Here is a 19,427-nt window from a genome sequence, read left to right as displayed (position 1 = left end):
GTTCACCGGGGGAAAAAATTATACTGCATTTCTCCCGGACCCCAGCACACATGGTAAAGTGCTCACTCAATACTTAGTGACTGACTGAATCGCAAGATTATGTATTTAACTAAAATTCATGAAATCGCTTCAATAAAAATACAGACCCAGGAGGCGATTTTTATGTCTGTGTCACAGATGTGTGGGCGAAGCTTTATAGGACACCTCTGGGTAGCTTGTGACACGGTGGTGCATTATACTAGTTTATGACGAAGCCCTCTTTACAGCTAGCCCATCTTAGGACGCTTATTACCTCTAATGCAACGCGGTTGTTTATCACCTCGGGAGGCTTCCATTCACTAAGGAATGTGACTTTATGTGCATCTTATAACTAAGACTGTCCTAGGGAGAGAAAATGTAACGTTAGTGATATGGGTTGTTGCTTAATAGGGAGGTATGGCTCTGTCACAAAGAGAACTGACTGACAACTATTCTAGGTTATAAGTCATCTCTTGTTATTTAGATAGGCAACCATTAAAAATATAACCGTAAGCCCTGCTTTCCACAATGTCACCCTTTTCTTATAACAAAAACACCCCCACCGCAAAACTTCAGCATGGATTGCCCTACGACAGTATCTAAACTCATGGTCACTCTATCATGGGTACGTCCACAACCTCCAACTGACACACACCAGGTTTTCCACAGGCAACATCCTGATGGGAGAAACAGGAGTATCCGTGTCCAGCTAAGAGTGCGATGTGTTCTGTTATGATCTGTGGTGAAAGTGACTCTCCAAGGGACCAGAATCTTCATTTGATTCCTGCTTCGTGACCGCCTCCAGCAGTTCAACTTTATTAAAAGCACAAGAAGTCGCCTCCTCCTGTTGTCTGGCTTCCAATAGAGATTGCAGGTTTTAAGAACAAACTTGAAGTCACTTAGGTATGAAATCTCTTACATAACCCCAAGCGACATTGGTATAAAAGGCCACCCTTCTCTTAATCTCTTCTTGTTCTCGAAATCTCTTACTATTATGTTGGTGGCAGATTTCATAGCATTTTAGACACTTTAAATAAAACTGAACTTGAGAATTCATTTAAGCAAAAAGGGAAACATGAGAATGTTCAAATTCCATAGTGCTATTCACCTAATACTACTTACAACTCTTAATTTTTTTTTTTAATGTTTATTTTTGAGAGAGAGTCAGAGCACAAGAGGGGAAGGGCCAGAGAGAGGGAGACACAGAATCCAAAGCAGGCTCCAGGCTCCGAGCTGTCAGCACAGAGCCCAATGCAGGGCTCGAACCCACAGACTGTGAGATCATGACCTGAGCCAAAGTCGGACGTTTAACCGAGTCACCTAGGGGCCCCTACTTATAACTCTTTATAACGGGCCATTCAGTTAATAATCCTTGGCCTCTTCAAGGTCAAGTGACCAAGAGGCACCAGGTACTGTGGCAAATGCTCTGAAGGATATAAGGATAGAAGGATGCAATTATAAGGCACTTATAATCTGGTAGAAGGGATAAGACAAGTATGAATAATAATACAATGTAGTGGGGCGCCTGGGTGGCTCAGTTGGATGAAGTGGCTGACTCTTGATTTCAGCTCAGGTCATGATCTCATGGTGCTTGGGATTCTCTCTCTCTCTCTCTCTCTCTCTCTCTCTCTGCCCCTCCCCTGCTCTCTCTCTCTCAAAATAGATAAGTAAACATGAAAATGATTTCTTAATTCAAAAAATAATAATACAAGGTAGAAAAGAACAGACATATGATAAAACTGGAGATTCAGAAAAGCAAGGCCCACTTCCCTCAGGGGTCCAAGGAAAAGAATGCAGAGGAGGTGGCCCTAGAGGGGGACACAGTGACAAGTGTGTGGTTGATCAACAGTCTATAGGCAGAAACAATAGGCAAGAGAGGCAGGGGCTGTTTTTCTTCACAATAAATCTCTTGAAATTATGCAATCGTGTATAAACTGCATGATAATAAAAGCCAAAGGGGTACCTTTCACCATATACAAAAATTAGCTCATAATGGACCACAGGTCTAACTGTAAGAGCTAAAACTATAAAACTCTTAGAAGAAAACATAGGAGAAGGGGTTCATGACAGTATGTTTGGCAATAATTTCTTGGATAGGATGCTAAATTCACAGGCAACAAAAGAGAAATTAGATGTATCAAACTTCATCAAAATGAAACATTTTTACATTTTTGTTCTTCAAAGAACACTATTAACAGAGTGAAAAGGCAATCCAGGGAATGGGAGAACATATTTGCAAATCCTATCTTTATAAGGGATTAATATCCAGAATACATAAAGAACTCCTACAACTCAACAAGAAAAACCCAATTCAAAAATGGGAAAAGGATGGGGCACCTGGGTGGCTCAGTTGGTTGAGCATCTGACTCTTGGTTTTGGCTCAGGTTATGATCCCAGGACCATGGGACCGAGCCCTGCGTCAGGCTCTGCACTGAGCATGGACCCTGCTTGGAATTCTCTCTCTCTCTCTCTCTCTCTCTCTCTCTCTCTCTCTCTCTCTCTCTCTCTCTCTCCCATTCTTTCCCTCTGCTCTTCTTTCCCTCCCTCCTTCCCTCCCTCTCTCAAATAAAATGAAAAAAAAAATTTAATAAGAAAAGGACTTGAACAGACATTTCTCCAAAGAAGATATACAGATGGTCAACAAGCACATGAAAAGATGTTCTACGTCACTAATCATTAGGGAGATACAAATAAGAACCACAATAAGGTACCACTTCACAGCCATTAAGATGGCTACTAGAAAGGAAGGAAAGAAGAAGAAAGAAGAAAAGAACAAGTGTTGGCAAGAATGTGGAGAAACTGGAACCTCTGTGCACTGTTGGTGCGGATGTAAACTGGTGTGGCTGCTGTGGAAAACAGTAATGGAAGTCCCCCCAAAAAAATCAAAAACAATTACCATAAGGTCCAACAGTTCCACTTGTGGGTACATGCCCTCCAAAGAATTGAAAGCAGAGGCCTAAAGAGGTATTTGTACACTCGTGTTCACAGCAGCATTACTCTCAATGGCCAAATGGCAGACGCAACCCAACTGTCCTCCGATGGGTTAACAGATACACAAAATGTCACATGTACATACAATCGAATATTACTCAGCCTTAGAAAAGAAGGACGCTCAGATACATGCTACAACACTGATGAATCTGGAGGACATTATACTGAGACTGGAATAAACCAATCACAAAAGAACAAATACTACATAATTCCAAGTATATGAGGTATTTAGAGTGGTTCAATCCATAGAGACGGAAAGTAGGAAGGTGGGTGCCAGAGGGAAAGGGGGTACTGGGGGGAAGGGGAGAATGGGGAACTGTTTAACAGGCACAGGAGTCCAGTTTGGCAGGATGAAGAGAGTCCTGTGGATGGCAGTTTGGCAGGATGAAGAGAGTCATGTGGCGATGAAGGCACAACCATGAGAATATACTTAATGCCACTGAACTGCCCACTTGAAATGGTTAGCATGGTAAATTTTACGGGTATTCACTACAGTCTTTTTAAAAAGTAACTTTTTAACTAAAAAAATAAGAGCTAAACTAAAAAGTTCAACCCTCCTCACCGCCACCCCTCTTATGAAGAATGCCTTCCTAGATGTGAGGAGGCCCTGTTTTCCTGGCCCCGGATTCTCCATGGTCTACTCTGCCTTCACTGATCGTCCCCAGCACAGCACTCTACCTGGACAAACCCCTAGGGTCAGATCCTTCCTGGACTACTTTAGGAGTATATTCCTCAGTATATCCCTAGAAGTATATTCCTAAGGCCCAATGTCTTAGCACTCAGGCTGCACAATCACTTGCAAATTGTCCTAGAAGGGAAAATGCACAAGTTGGCTATGTCCCTGCTGGGTGCTGATGAACAGGACACTGTTCTCTCTTTGCTTGAGCACTGAATTTAAGAATCTGTATACAAACAGCAACATTATTTAACACAACACAACAAATCAAAATCACACGCCAACTGCCTTTATTTAGAACTCCTTTTTTTCTCTTGCAGTTTATAAACAGATTTCACGCATATCAGCAATGCCCACGTGGAGCCTCCTAGTGAAGTCCTTCAGAGGTCCTGCTCTTTGAGGTTCGGACGGTAAGCATTCCAGTCAAAGGAACCAAGCAAACAAACAGAAGGATTGCTCAATAAATTCAGATCTGATTAAAATGTTGTTGGCTTGTGTTCAAAACTTGCATCTCTTCGGGTCAGGCCACGTGACGGGCACCCAGCAATAAGAAGCATGTGCATCTGGCTTGTTCTACAGCCCTGCCCTATCCTCTGTCCCATCCTCAAGTCAGTGTGACATGTGCACAAACATATCTCCACCTGGAGTAAACATCTCCGAGTGTTACCTTAACCGTGGAGGCCACTACCCAGCACAAGACGGGTTGGGTTCCGAAGAATACCTTGTCAATTTCTGATTTTTTTTTTTTTTTTGAGGTAACACGCAGCTTTAACGTCAGCACAAGTGGGCATATTCCCAGCTCAAACCTCAGGGTCCGGTTTATCTCATGATGTGCCGGGAAACGAAGGCAGGGCCCACCCCGCCACACAGAACAAGCTTCTGTGGGAAAATGGAGTTGGTGCCCAATCGCCGGTTCCAAGATAAATCTTCCCCCAAGGGAATGAGTGAAGGTGCAGCCTGGAGTTGCTGTCGGTGGCCACTAGTCAATAAATGTTTTATAAGGAACTACAATCAGGGGTAGCTTAATTAAAAGAAAATATCCACTTGGAAAACCAATATAGGTCTATAACCTGGGCCATTACCGTACTAACCAGACGTGCTCTTAGAAGTTCAGCCCTGTTAAATTCACCTAAGCCTCAGCTGTTTACTTCTGTTGGTCCAGCTTATGGCACAGGATAGGCTGAGCCATCGCACCAGTTTTGTCCCAATCACTCAGGCATCAGTCTGCCACTTGATTTTATGCTATAGAGTCCTGACCCTGGCTGAATGGACACACTCCTCCAAACCAGTTCAGCTAAGTCTTCCAACCAACAAGAGTGACCACCTTTACCTTTTCTATTTTCCTGATGCTTAATGTAGCTTTCCGTGAACGGATGGAGAGCTAGAATCTGTTGCAGGCAGATCCGTATCACCCACTTATGACTGTGACTAATCTAATCTTGTCCTTGGCGGTCTTGTTCTATTGCAACATGGGCTTCCTCATGACGCTAATGGCTTCCCCATGGCACCAAATACGTTACTGAAACACACCAGAAATCCAGTAAATGTTTTTCCTCTGCTGACTTTACCAGTTCCCTGCATTCGCTTTCAGGAAGAGTACTGAATGCCATCATTTGGCCATTTCTAAGACAGTTATTACAACACACTACAACTACAATATTAGAAGACCCTCTAGTGTTGGGTTATTCTGTTAAATATACTGAGTTTTCAAGAAAAAGCTACAGGCAAAACTGTAAAACGTCTTCACGTGATTTTGCCTTCTCGAATGTAATTTTTTCTCAAGTCTATCATCCCCTGCATTCTAGGACAACGCAGGGAATATAATTTCAAGAGATTCTTTTGAATTCAGGATTGCCCACGGAACCTACAGAGCTACTCGCTCCTATTCCAAACAGTCCAGGTTGCTGAGCTTTTTGAGTTCTTCTAACTACTACTTAAATTTCTTGTCTCTTCGTTTACTTCGTACCACTATCAGATGACTATCTCTAGCAACTTGTCAAACCCTCTCTTAATCGTCTGCTTCAATTCTGCCCTAGGTCAAACATGATGTCTGTCTGTAGGCCAGGAGAGATTTCCGTGCGTGCAATGAGAAAAAGAAGAGAAATGGAGAAAGAGAACGTAAAGAAAATAATGTGGAACCCCAGAAAACTACTTAAAAGCTAATTGTTTCCAGACACATGAAAAGATGCTCAACGTCACTCACAATCAGGGAAATGCAAATCCAAACCACAATGAGATATCACCTTACACCTGTCAGAATGGCTAGAATCAAAAAGACAAGAAATAACAGGTTTGTTGAGGATGTGGAGAAAAAGGAACCCTCACGCACTGCTGGTGGGAATGCAAACTGATGCAGCCACTGTAGACAACTGCATGAAGGTTCCTCAAAACATCAAAAACAGAATTACCATATGATCCAGCAACTGCACTACTGGGAATCCCAAAGAAAACAAAAATACTAATTCAAAAAGATATATGGACCCCTATGTTTATCACAGTATTATTTACAATAGTCAAGATATGGAAGCAGCCCAAGTATTCAATAGATGAATGGATAAAGAAGATGTGATACACACACACGCGCGTGCACACACGCACGCACACACACACTGGAATATTACTCAGCCATAAAAAAGAGTAAGATCTCGCCATATGCAACAACATGGATAGACCAAGGGGCATTATGCTAAATGAAATAAGTCAGCAAAGGACGAATGCCATATGATTTCACTTACATGTCGAATCCAAGAAACAAAATAAATAAACAAGAAATAAAATGAGGAGACTCTTAAATGCAAAGAACAAATTGGTGGTTGCCAGAGGAGAGGTGAGTGGGGAGAAGGGAAAAAAAGATAAAGGGGATTAAGAGGTGCAAACTTCTAGTTATACATAAATTAATCACAAGCATAGCAGAGGGAATACAGTCAATAACAGTGTAATAACTTTGTATAGTGACACATGATGACTACACTTACCATGGTGAGCACCGCATAATGCATAGAAATTGCCAAATCACGATGCTGTACACATGAAACTAATATAATATTGTACATCAGTGTACTGCAATAATAAATAAAATTTAAAATATTTTATAAAAATAAAAAAATAGTGGTGCCTGAGCAGCTCAGTTGGTTGTCTGACTTCGGCTCAGGTCATGGTCTCACAATTCGTGGGTTTGAGCCCCTCATCAGGCTCTGTGCTGACAGCTCAGAACCCGGAGCCTGCTTTGGATTCTGTGTCTCTCTCTCTGCCCTTCCCCAAGCATACTTTGTCTCTCTCTTTCTCAAAAGTGAATAAACATTAAAGAACATTTGTTTAATAGATCGATTGATCGATCGATAGATACAGAGAGGCATCTGGGTGGCTCAGTGGGTTAAGCATACGACTCTTGATTTCAGCTCAGGTCATGATCTCACAGTTTGTGAGATCGAGCCCCCACACTGGGCTCTGCACTACCTCAGATTCTCTATCTCCCTCTCAAAATAAATACATAAACATTATAAAAAGTTTATAATTGTTACCTTTGGTAACTGAATATTAGGAGACTTTAAACTTCTACTTTAAAGAATTTTGTAGGTTTCTTTTTTCCATTTTTTTTTTTTACCAAAAGGATACTGTTGTAATTTGAATAATAAAAATTATTTTATATTATGCTTTGTAATATTACACGTTCATATTATATTACCCAAGTGCATGAACTAATCTGTAAATCAAGATCCACATCCTTGGGGAAGAAGGCAAAGAAAACCTCTCGGAGCAAAAGGCAAGGTTAGTGAGTGGCCTGGGTGGGGGGATTCAGAGATTTGACAATGACCTCCATTTCAAATCCCTTTCCTAATACTTACTAGCAGCTGGCTTTCGACAAGTCCTATTTTTATGATTGTTACTTTTATAAAAAATGAGTTACTCTAATATAAATAACAAAACGGTATTTGTTACAGATATTCACGGATCTCTAACTTATACCCAGGAATTCTATGGAGGGCACTATAAACATTATCTTCATTTACTCTTTTCAACAACCTGATGAAACAGCCATTGTCATCCCCATCAGGCAATGCCCAGACTGAGGCGCTCCTGGCCGTGAATATCCAGGTGGGTGGGCAACACAGTCTGGGTCTCCCCCACCAGGCAATTCGTTTCTGCCTCAGCCAACTGAAATCCTAAGGTTACTAGTATCTGTCTCACAGGATAATTAAAAGAACTAAATCAGGTAGATGCTGATGCCTTATAAACACCAATGTACTTTTTAAAATGCCATTATTGTGATCATTACGAACATAATTATTATTACGGCCTCCTCATACTGTACTTACTCTTTCCAGTTATTGACATTCCTTTAGGTAGTGAAGCAGATAAAGTACTCTGAGTTTGACACATGTTACATTATACTGGTGATCAACCATGCAGAAGACCTTAATTGATAATTATCCTAACATCACCAGCCTTTAAAAGATTCATCGAAAATATTAAACAGTAGGGCACCTAGGTGGCTCAGTCGGCTAAGCATCCAACTCTCGATTTCAGCTCAGGTCATGATCTCACAGTTCGTGGGATCGAGCACAGAGCCTGCTTGGGAATCTCTCTCCTCCTCTCTGCCCCTCCCCTGCTTGCACGCTGGGGCAAATAAATAAATAAGCTTTAAAAAATATATTAAACAGTAAGTTTTTCCTTAAGCTAGAATTCTCCGTTAGGAAGAAAGGCTTAATCTCCATGAATCCAATGACTAACTCCAATAAGGAATTCAGATAAAATACCAAAACAGATTCCAGAAGATGAAAGAGATCAAAGGAATATACGGGAAAAGGGAAACCCACATCCTAAGGGAGAAAGGACATCCACATACAAACAAAAATAACCCTTTGAAATCACAGCTGCAATCATCTTCCTCTTGGCATTTCTCTTAAGAAGCCAGGCCTCGGTCGTCACACACATTAAAAAAATAATACACACCCCCACAAACACATCCAGATGTTCACGAATATTCATGATGTGCTTGGACTTGCCCTGGATTTATTTTTGATTAAGTTCCACCAGTTTCTGCCTTTATTTCTAATACCTAGACTGCTGTTACATCAGGAGGTTTAAAAAAAAAAAAAAAAGTAGAAACTGATGTTCTCGGAGTGCCTGGGTGGCTCAGTCGGTTAAGCATCCGACTCTTGCTTTCAGCTCAGGTGGTGATCTCACAGTTTAGGAGTTCAAGCCCTGCATCAAGTGAGCTAGAGCCCCGCTTCAGGCTCTGCGATGACAGTGTGGAGCCTGTGAGGGATTCTCTCCCCCTCCCTCCCTCCCCTCATGGGATTCTCTCTCTCCCTCTCTCTCTGTCCCTCGCTCACTTGCACCCTATATCTCTCAAAAATAAATAACGTTAAAGGGAGAAAAAAAAGAAACTGATGTTCTCTTTTAAGTAATATAGTGGGACATTAAAGGAAACTGAGATGTATTTTCCAAGGCCATCAGATTAGTTTGTGTCCTTACAGATACCAAATGGTTGAAGGGCCAGAAGAAGAACTGAACTAACTGTACCGAACACATTAGCTCAATATTGTATCATCTTGCTTTCTTCTATTTATAAAATTCTCAAAACTCCCAAACTGAAGGAAAGGCAGCTCCAGATTAAAATTACACACACACACATACATACACACACACACACACACACACACACACACATACACACACACTGCTGAAATGGGTGTAATGATCTTCTCTCTGCCTACTTGGGATTCTCCTCCCTCTGTCTCTGCCCTTACCCACCAGACCCTCTGTCGAAATAAATAAACTTAAAAAAAAAAAAAAATGGAGCGGCTCTGATCAATACACTAGGTGTTGCAGGGCCCGATTCTTTCTGTCCTTAGCCATTCCCGTGCACGGGAGCGGAGATGAGAGACTGGCCTAAAGGAGGGACCCACCGGTCAGGAGGCCAAGGTCAGGTGTGTGGCAACACCAGCAAAGGCTCACAGCCCTGCCCCAGGTGACTTCCTGTCTGGGTCCTGCCCTATCTCTCTAACCCCATTTCAGATGCTCAACACTCCTTATTCCCTAAACAGAGCCATGAAGGGCAGGTGGGCCAGTCTTCACCAGAGGCCCCAAACTTAGACCTCTGATGTGATCATCAAAGGATTTGTAGATACAGCCACAGAAACCCACTTAGGCCCTGAAAATAGGCAAACATTCATCACACTCCTTTACATTTTGTCTGAAGGCAAGACCACAGTGCCTCTAGTGTGCTGTAAATTCACATGTTTCAATAGCCTATAGTTCCCTTGTGATAGGCACAAATAAATCATACTGTAACCTCCCGAGTTAAAAGCATTTACTTGTTAAATGTAAACATGTACAGGGCACTGCGGCTTGGGTAACTTGGTGTGGATATTTCAAGGGCCCCAAAAAGGCACCCGGCCTGGGCCTCACTCAACAGGACGTTTGGAAACGTCCTGATTCCAAAAACAGGAATGCTCCCATCCCCTCCCAAACCCAGGCCAAGCCCTCCCAAGCCCTGATTCTGCCATCAAAGTGGCCTCTTTTACTCTAATTCCTTGGCTTTTCTCCCTAGTTCCTGTCAGTGCAATTAACATGTAGGAATTCTCGCTCTTGTATGTAAGTGAAAATAACCACAAAAGCTCAGACGTTTTTCCCTTTCTGGCAAACATTCGTATTTTGAGCAAGATGCTATTTTGGCTTTTAAAGCCCTGGGCATGTTGTGTTTCGTAAGACGCAAACAAACAAAAATAATCATTTCTAAATGATCAGGAGCAAAAACGAAGCCGATCCCTATTTGAAAACCCTGACGAAGGCCTCTCAACTATCCCATCTCACAGAACCCATCTAATCTGTCCCCATAAATCACACAAGCGGTGGACAAAGCTTTCTAAGTGTAAAAGGATAGAAGAACACCTAAATTACAAGCAGCACCGGAGGCCAAGATCAAATCTGGCAGCCGAGAGATCGGTTTATGTCCATCCATGTTAACGCGGTGCAGGGCACAAAAAAAAACGCTCAATTGCGGCTGGGCATCTGACTACAAATGTGACTTTGTTAAGAGCAGAGCGGGGCCCTGTGCGGCCATGTGGTTTAAGGCATAATGCCTCAGTGTATCTTGCCATCGACTATGTGAATCCCACAGCACAATGTAGTTCAGACTCATCGTCTAACGCCCACTGTTTCTGACTGCAATCTGCAAATTAACAGTAGCCCAAAGCTGGCAAATAATGTCAGTGAAGACAAAACGAAACAAAACAAAAACAAAAACAAATGCCTTTCAGAGCAACAGTCGGGCTTCAGCGGTTGGATATTTACACTCGGGACACAGACCGCATTCCCCTGCTGTGGAAAGGAGAATCGGGGTTCCGGGGGGGGGGGCACATTTGCTCTCTGAACCTCCATGCTCCTGGGCACGCAGCCCTCCCTCATTACGCCTGTGAGCTACAGCCTCAGGTGGGGGTAGCCTCGCTTTCCGTCATCATTTTCTGGAATGTTCAGGCGGCACGGGAAACCTGTTTTCCACACGCTTTGCCGTCTCAATAAAACAACAACTCCCCTGCCCCCACCCCAGAGACTGGACGAAGTCTGCTGTCTGTGGGGAAGCACAAGTTCACCTTGACCCAGCCAGTCAACCGTTGTGCAATGGCAATTATTTTTGTTTTGTCTTCTGAACGGTGATGAGTGAGAACCTCCTATCTTTTTATATTACTACTAATCCAAAGACCTGTGAAAGACGAGCATGTATCTTTTCCTCCACGGCATTTCTGCCTTAGGTTTCAGCCCCAGTAAACCGCTTGCAATCCTGTAAACGCCACATCTTCTCTCCCAATTTTTGACCTTTGCCTTAAGGCAAACTGTGACCTTTGCCTTAAGTTATTCCGCACCGTCTACCCCCCCTCCCCAAATAAGGTTAATCTTCTGTGTCCTTAATGTTGGTACCTGGGTATCACCTCGTGCGGGAAGCCTTCTGGGACTTTCCTACACTCAGTCAGGGCTTTTCTCTGTACATCTTCCTGCACAGCATCTTAACAGTCTGTTTACTTATCTAACGGCCCCACTAAATTGTGATCTCTCTAGGGGTGAGTTAAGCGTCAGTTAAGCGTCCAACTCTTGATTTTGGCTCAGGTCGTGATCTCACAGTTCGTGAGACCAAGCCCTCTGTTGGGCTCTGCGCTGGCAGCATGGAGCCTGCTTGGGATTCTCTCCCTTTCTCTCTGCCCCTCCCCCACTCACATGAGCTCCCTTGCTCTCTCTCAAAATAAATACATAAACTTAAAAAACAAAAACAAAAACTGTGACCTCTCTGTTGATGGGGAAAACATCTTTTACCTGTCTTTCTGGAAAGGCAAAATCTCAGATACAGGCTTGACGTTCATAAAATATTTAAAAATGGGGACACCTGGGTGACTCGGTCGGTTAAGCATCCTACTCTTGAGTTCGGCTCAGGTCATGATCTCATGGTTCATGAGTTCAAGCCCTGCATCAGGCTCTGTGCTGATAGTGTAAAACCTGCTTGGGATTCTCTCTCCCTCTCTCTCTCTGCCCCGACCCCTCCCTCTCAAAATACATAAATAAACTTAAAAAGATGTATTTAAAAATATGCGGTGCCTGAGTGGGTCAGTCGGTTAAGTGTCCAACTTCAGCGCAGGTCATGATCTCACAGTTTGTGGGTTCAAGCTCCAGGTCAGGCTCTGTGCTGACAGCTCAGAGCCTGGAGCCTGCTTCGGATTCTGTGTCTCCCTCTTTCTGTTCCTCCCCCACTCACAGTATCTCTGTCTCTGTCTGTCTGTCTCTCTCTCTCCCTCTCAAAAATAAACATTAAAACATTTTTTTAATAATTACAGACATAAACGAACTTAAATACTTGTTGCGCACCTCTTACACAGCATGAATCTTCTCGATGTTGGAACACAGAAGCGACAGACAAAAATCTTTGTCCTCAAACCAGGACTTGCTGGGAAGGGCCACGAGGAAATTTTGCGGGGTGGTGACTACGTCCTGTATCATGCTTGAGTGTGCATGACCTGGATGCATCCACTTGCCAAAATCGTAGAGCTGAGATTGGTGCGTTTCAATATGCAAATTTAACCTCTCGAAGAACTTCAAAAATTTAACAACAGTCAAGTGGGTGTGGGGAGTAAGGATAAAGTAGGAATGTCAAAATGCTAAAAACTGTAGAAGCTGGGTAAGAGCCACAGAAGTGTGATATATTATGATGTTTATATTTGTTTAGTTCTCAAAAAAAAAAAACAAACTAAAAAGACTCTCTGCAATCATATGAATATCCATTAATGAAATGTAAGTAACAGATAATCTTCAGTGTTTCCAGGGGGGTTTTGAATTAGGAATAGAAGGGAAAGGAAATAAACGAACAGTTACAGGTCACTTACAATGATGTTTCAGGTCCTTTATAGCAGTTTTCTCATTTAATTCTTACAATACCTTCAGGAGATATATTTACCCCCATCTTATAGATGGGGAAACTGAGGCGTGGAGAGTGGAGAGGTTACACAATTTGCCAGCTAAAAACAAAAGCCAGAATTGGGCCCCAAGTGCCACCACCTCTTTCCACCGGTGTTTCTCACACCCTTTGCCACTGTACCAAACACAAGAGCTGGGACTCCCGCGTGGGCTTAGGCTTGGGCTGGTATAGTCTGAGGAAGCCCCAACAAGCACCACAGTCATGACAGATATCGCTCTTACTGCCTCTTAGTCCAGAATTACATCTGGAAAGATTAAATGAACTTCAAGGAACAACAATTACACCCCAGAATGGTTCCTACACCATCGGCAATGGTTTTGAGGTCACATTTCTCTGTTCTATGATGCAACATTTTAATTTAGGTTCCTGGTCCTTAAAGTCTTTACCTGGGCTCCCATTTCCTGGCTCACACACAGATGTGATAATGATCTGGCACAGAGCCCGAGGAGGGCTTTGACTGACGTCGTCCACAGGGTCCCCCTGTAGGTAGGGACTCCTTCATCAGGGCTATGCCTCACCAGCAACCACACAAACCTGTTTTCTGTCAACACCCAAGCAGACTCAACCTCACAGATGCCAAGGAAGTTGATATGGCCAGTAATAATTGCCCACCTTGCCTGTATCCCTTTCCTGGACACGGTGTCACTTTGACAGATGTCAGGCTTAGCATCACTAGAGATGGGCCCATTATGGACTTGGAAAGCCGTATCATTTCCAAATGCAGACTCGCCCAGCCAAAAAAACACACAGGGCTCAGGGATATGCCAAATGTGTGGAAATATGGGCAACTTCCCTGCTGTTCACAAGCACTAATGTCCCAATCCCCAGCAGAGGCAAAGGCTGTGGTCCAGACATACGTTCCTTTAGGGCCCATTTGGTGCTAAATAAAAACTCTCTCCATAGTTATAAATTTGAATCATAATCCCTGTTTATACTGTTGAATTTTCACCCATCTGTACTCTCTGTTGCCTTCATCTAAACTAACTGGCCCCCAAAAACACTTTATCAAGTAAGTGCTTTATTCTAGTTGGGAGCCGGGTGATTAGGTCCTGGAAAAGTAGCTTGGTATCCAGTCCAGAAAGTTAATTACTAACATAATTATCAAAACCTTATATTTTCCAGGGTTAAGTCAAGCATCTCTGTGGGCAGGGGCGTCTTTTTGGTTGGTTTGTTCTCCAGTTGACATGTAATTAGCTCTTAAAGACAACACATTTTTCGACTTTTAAAGCCAAACACAGATATCTAAATGTCTACTCTATCTTTGAATATTCCCTCCATTGCCAAAATTCACCCAGAGAATCTGAAACGAAACAAAGTCATAAGCTGTTTCAACCTATCATTCAAATCTCCCAGTATTCAAGGTTGCCTCGAATGGCTTTTTCTACAGCAGACACGACAAACTTAATGCTACTTATTTTCGTAGAAGAGGCTTGAGGCTCCAAATGTATTCTTCTTACTGCTTTTGGTGGATTATTTCTTTCCCAAGCCACCTCGATTCAGCTTTCACGGGACTGCTTACTGACACAGAAAGGAAGTAGTAAGTCACAGGCCCTCAGACCCAAAGCTGCACCAACAGCCGAGAGAGCAGGGAAGGAATTGGTCTACTTGTCTGAAAGTGGAACAATATGCAATAAAATGAATAAAAACCATAGAATAATGCAGCAAAAGGCAGCATTATGGGGTGAAAGTGACAGCTTTCCAAGAAAATGAGTTCCCATCAGGACTCAGTCTGTGATGAGCTAACCACCCTGAGAGGGAACTTTGAATATGGAGCTATGGTTGCATACCCGGCCTGAATGAATGACGGATGACCTCAAAACAGCTTAAGACGCATCTAACATGGACTTCTAGACTCCAGAAGCACGCAAATGACACACGGGACGCGTGGCATCTAACCTGACGGTCCGCGGTTTACGAGCTCCCCTATACCTACCTCTGCAACCTGCCTGCGATTTCATAGAAAGAGAACCTGAATGTGCCCATCTGGGATCTTCCTTTTCTCACAAACCACAGTCTAAGGAGTGAATGAAGTTTCCAGCCTGGCTCGAATGAGCTCCCATCAATTTTACCCACTACTACATTGCTGCACCTTTGATGAGAACTAATTAAGCTCATCCGGAGGGTTTTTTTTTCCCCCCCAGACTGTCTTTTGCAGCTCTGGAACCGAGCACACCAAATCAGGCCCATCTGTCTAACCGGGAGGAAGTTATTTGCCCCACTGCCAAACAGGCTTTCTTCCCTACCTAGACGCTGCCCTCCGAGGTTCCTAAACACCTTGCGAGGATTATGGGGACCCCAACTCTTAACCAGCTAGAATTTTGGCAAGAGCCGGGGATCACCTACCAATTCACAGCAATCCTTTCCTCGCATGGCAAATGTCACCATTTCTTCCAAAAGGAAGCCGCCAAGCATGCTGCCGGGCTACCGTTCAAAGTCAAAATTACGATATCCAAGAGTTCAGCGCAACTTTTACGTCGTCGTTCCGCTGCCATCTTGCCCCCCCAAAAGTCTTTTCTCATTAACTATGCCCCAAAAGAAGAGCCTAATTAATTTTAATCGAGTCTTCTCCCACGTGAGGTTACTTTTGTTAAGAAAAGGAAACGGCTCCCTCTCTCCCTGCCCCTCCCCAACTTGTCTCTCTCTCTCAAAATTAAACATTAAAAAAAAATTAAAAAAGGAAAAGCGGGGGGAGGAGAGGCGCCTGGGTGGCTCAGTCGGTTAAGCGTCCAACTTTGGCTCAAGTCATGATCTCACAGTTTGTGGGTTCAAGCCCCGCATCGGCCTCTGTGCTGATGGCTCGGATCCTGGAGCCTGCTTTGGACTCTGTGGCTCCCTCTCTCTCTGCCCCTCCCCAACTTGTGCTCTGTCTCTCTCTCTCTTAAAAACAAACACTAAAAAATATTTGAAAAAAAGGAAACAACCCTGCCATTCACACATGCCAGAGGACAAAGTTATAAGAAAGACGGCCTTGGCAATGATGTCGTCTGTGCCTGCCTGGGCCACAGAGTCAGGCTCCCAGGACAGTGGCTCTTGGCCCCCAACCGATGCTTCTCGGGCTCAATCAACTCGATTATACTCTTACCACCACTGCCAACAACTCGGTGAACAAAAAGGAAAAAGAATCAATAATTATCTGACAGTCATATGCTGTTACTCCTGACCTAAGGAATCTTCACTTAGGTTGAATTAGGGAAAGAAATTAAAATACACAGGAATGCCAGAGTCCTACTGTAGAAGTGAATCACGCCCCTTTGTAGAATAACTGAGGTGCCTAAACTAGTTGTTGGGTCCATTATATAATAGGTCCTTTATAACATAAAAGGAATTACTAATTAAAGAACGATCTGTTCTTAGTTTCTTAATTATTGCTTTTTTTTAATTCCTACCCTAAGCAGATTTATGAAAATTAAAAAAAAAAAAAAAAAAAAAGGATACAAGTGAATCAGCAGTTTTCAAACTTTTTTTTAAAGGCAGAGAGAATCTTATTCACAACAGATCCATAGAGGCCCCTTCTCCCCTCCAAAATCTAGAAGATGATCAAAAAGGAGTTGACCTGGATGTGGAGACATGGAGAGTTCTGCCTCCCCTTCCTGAAGGGGTCACCACAGTGAAATAAAACAATCTGAAAAGCACCGAACCACAAGGAACCCAAATAGGATGTATGACGAAAATTTAAATTAACAAATGCAGAAGCTTCAGTAAGATCTGTTGCAGCAAATGTACTACCTGGAAACACTAGCACACATGTAGATTACAGAGAGAGACCTAAGCTATTTATTTACTTATCTGTCAAATGCAAGTTTAAATGCTGCACTAACCCTACATAAAGGTCTTCACAAAAACAGCCAAATGAATTTCGACACCTCAGTGAGAGAGCGGAGCCGTGGAAAACGGTGATTATGAAGAGGTCTTAATGACATGGAGGAACTATAATAAAATATTAAATAAAAAGGCAAGAATTATATTGCTGATATAAAAACACACCGAGCAGAGATCTGCTAAAATACCAGCATGCTAATTACCAGGTGAGAGATGAGGGTGGTTTCTGGCTGCTTTAAATTTTATTTTTCAAAAAAAAAAAAAGAAAAAAAAAAAAAAAAGGAAGGGAGCAAAGGACAGAAGGAAAGACCTACCCTCGACATTCTTTGGGCTTAGAGTCCATGAAAATGTAGCGTACACTGGCCAGGAGTAAAAACATTCCTTTTACTTAAGTTAAAAAATAAAATCTAGCCTTTTAATGAATACAAATATTCGGTCATGCTGCCCCAGCCAATATGCATTTATTTGGTCACCACAGAACTGGGTGATTAATCTTCTGGGACCTGAACTTTTTACCCCAAACTAGGGCAGCAGCCTGCAGACAGACGGTCCAGGCACAAGGAAGCCGGTCAGAGGGTCCGAGAGGGGGCGCTGGACCGGGCCCCGGGAGGGGGCGCTGGCCCGGGTGGGGGCGCTGGCCCGGGAGGGGGCGCTGGCCCGGGAGGGGGCGCTGGCCCGGGTGGGGGCGCTGGCCCGGGAGGGGGCGCTGGCCCGGGAGGGGGCGCTGGACCGGGTGGGGGCGATGGACCGGGAGCAGGACACGGAGCGGCCCCGCCAGGCAGCAGCGTCCTCCCCGTGCCGCCCACTCACCACGTCCAGGTCCTGGGAGACCCTCCGCTTCCGCAGCTCCTCCATCCTCTCGCAGACATCGGAGAAACAGGTGTTGTAATAGTCTGCATACTGCTGCGCCAGGTCATCGATGTTTCCCAGGGAGCCGTCCTGAGGGCGAGGCGGGCAGCAGGAGAAAAAAACAGGAAAACAACAAAGGCGGTGAGTCCACCGGCACGAAGACCTACAGCTTTTGGTGCCCCTCCCCCCAGCATTTACACTACGAACGGCCGGTATTCGTTAAGTGGGGAGTATGGGCGCCACCTCCAAATCCTCCGGTCAGCTATGGACACGGGGGACACAGGAACTATGTGCTCGCCTTTACAGTAACTCAGAGAAGTTGAGTGCCCACCGGGTCTAGGGCTAACAAGCAAAGAAGGCAGAACTCCAACCCAGGACTGCCGGCGGCCAAGGCCGCGGTCTGAAACCCACACGTCTGCCCGCCTGGCAGGGCTAAGAAACCCCCAGGCGGGCGCCTTCAGAAGAGGCACTGTCCGGGCAAGAGGCTCCCCGAAGCCCCATCCGTGGCTGCACCAGAGCCTCCTTAGAAGTCCCGACGCCAGGACCCCACTCCGGGGAATTCTGATTGCGAGCGGAGGGCTGAGGACCCGTGAGGGACGCCGCCTCCGAACCACACCTGTGCCTCCCTGAGACCCTTGAAAAGAAAAAAAAAACCCTATTCCTTGAGTTATTCCAAGTACACAAGCGAGAAGCACACACGTTAACAAATTCACCTAAAGAAGGAACAGGTCTGTGGCCCCGGCAGCCGCTCCGGAGCCCACGTTCCTGAGTTCACACTCAGCTCGGGGGCCGCTCACAATTCAGGGGCCTGAGGCGTGTTTCCTAAGCTCTGGGAACTCTGGAATAGTACGGATAACCTCTGGACGGATAACCTCCGGTAACACCGGAATAGTACGGAACCTATCTCCCCAGGAGAAGCGGTGAAGTAACACGGTCCACCTGGCACACAGTAAGTGCTCAAAACTTGCTTAGCTACTCATGTTCACTACAAGAGAATGTTTCAGACTATAGTCTTCCTTTAGGGCAGTCGAGGCCTCGAATGCGTGTCTGAACACATACATACGGAGGACACACACTGCATACATTTGTCAGTTATGCCATTTCTTCATAAAGACATTTGCCCTCCCCTGTTTACCTCCCGACGTGTCCTTTCTTCGGTAAGAATAAATGGCCCTACCAAGCCAACCAAGGAAACGCAACTTTCAGGGAGCCTAGAAGGTGCACACGCTTTCCATTTTACGGTCCACAGCCCTGTCTCAACACGCAAACACACTCAGATGCAGGTGGGGTTGGGGAAGTTAAGAGTTCTCCCAAAGCCTTTCCGCGAAAGACCTTCAGGCCTTGTCAGGAGGCCTGGGTCAGAGCGATCACCTCTATCCCGCGTCTGCACTTACTGATCTTATGCAACCCACGTACAGGAGAAACAGAAATGAAAAATGATATTTTAGAAAAAAACCTCTCCCTCCCCCCCCCACCCCAAGAAAATGTTCTCCTTTGAGGTAATCGTGTCCAAGTCCCCAGGACAGATCTAGGAAGGAGACGTTTGAGCATTTGAACATGTCTGGGCAAAAGTCATTCCTTCATTTGGTCGTCGGTCCGTCTCAGACA

At 44.4% G+C, this 19,427-nt stretch overlaps 1 protein-coding gene across 3 annotated transcripts in view; it reads right to left on the bottom strand.

The window, feature by feature from the left end:
- Nucleotides 1-19,427, bottom strand: part of SASH1 (SAM and SH3 domain containing 1) — a 315,795-nt gene that overhangs the window by 132,749 nt on the left and 163,619 nt on the right. For all 3 annotated transcript variants that reach the window (XM_042987289.1, XM_042987288.1, XM_042987291.1), the window contains exon 2: nt 17,781-17,909. In XM_042987289.1, the coding sequence (XP_042843223.1) occupies nt 17,781-17,909 (129 nt within the window). The remainder of the gene's footprint in view (nt 1-17,780; nt 17,910-19,427) is intronic.

This window comes from Panthera tigris, chromosome B2 (assembly GCF_018350195.1).
Source record: "Panthera tigris isolate Pti1 chromosome B2, P.tigris_Pti1_mat1.1, whole genome shotgun sequence".
Classification (NCBI taxonomy): domain Eukaryota; kingdom Metazoa; phylum Chordata; class Mammalia; order Carnivora; family Felidae; genus Panthera; species Panthera tigris.
This window is presented reverse-complemented; position numbering and strand designations above follow the sequence as displayed.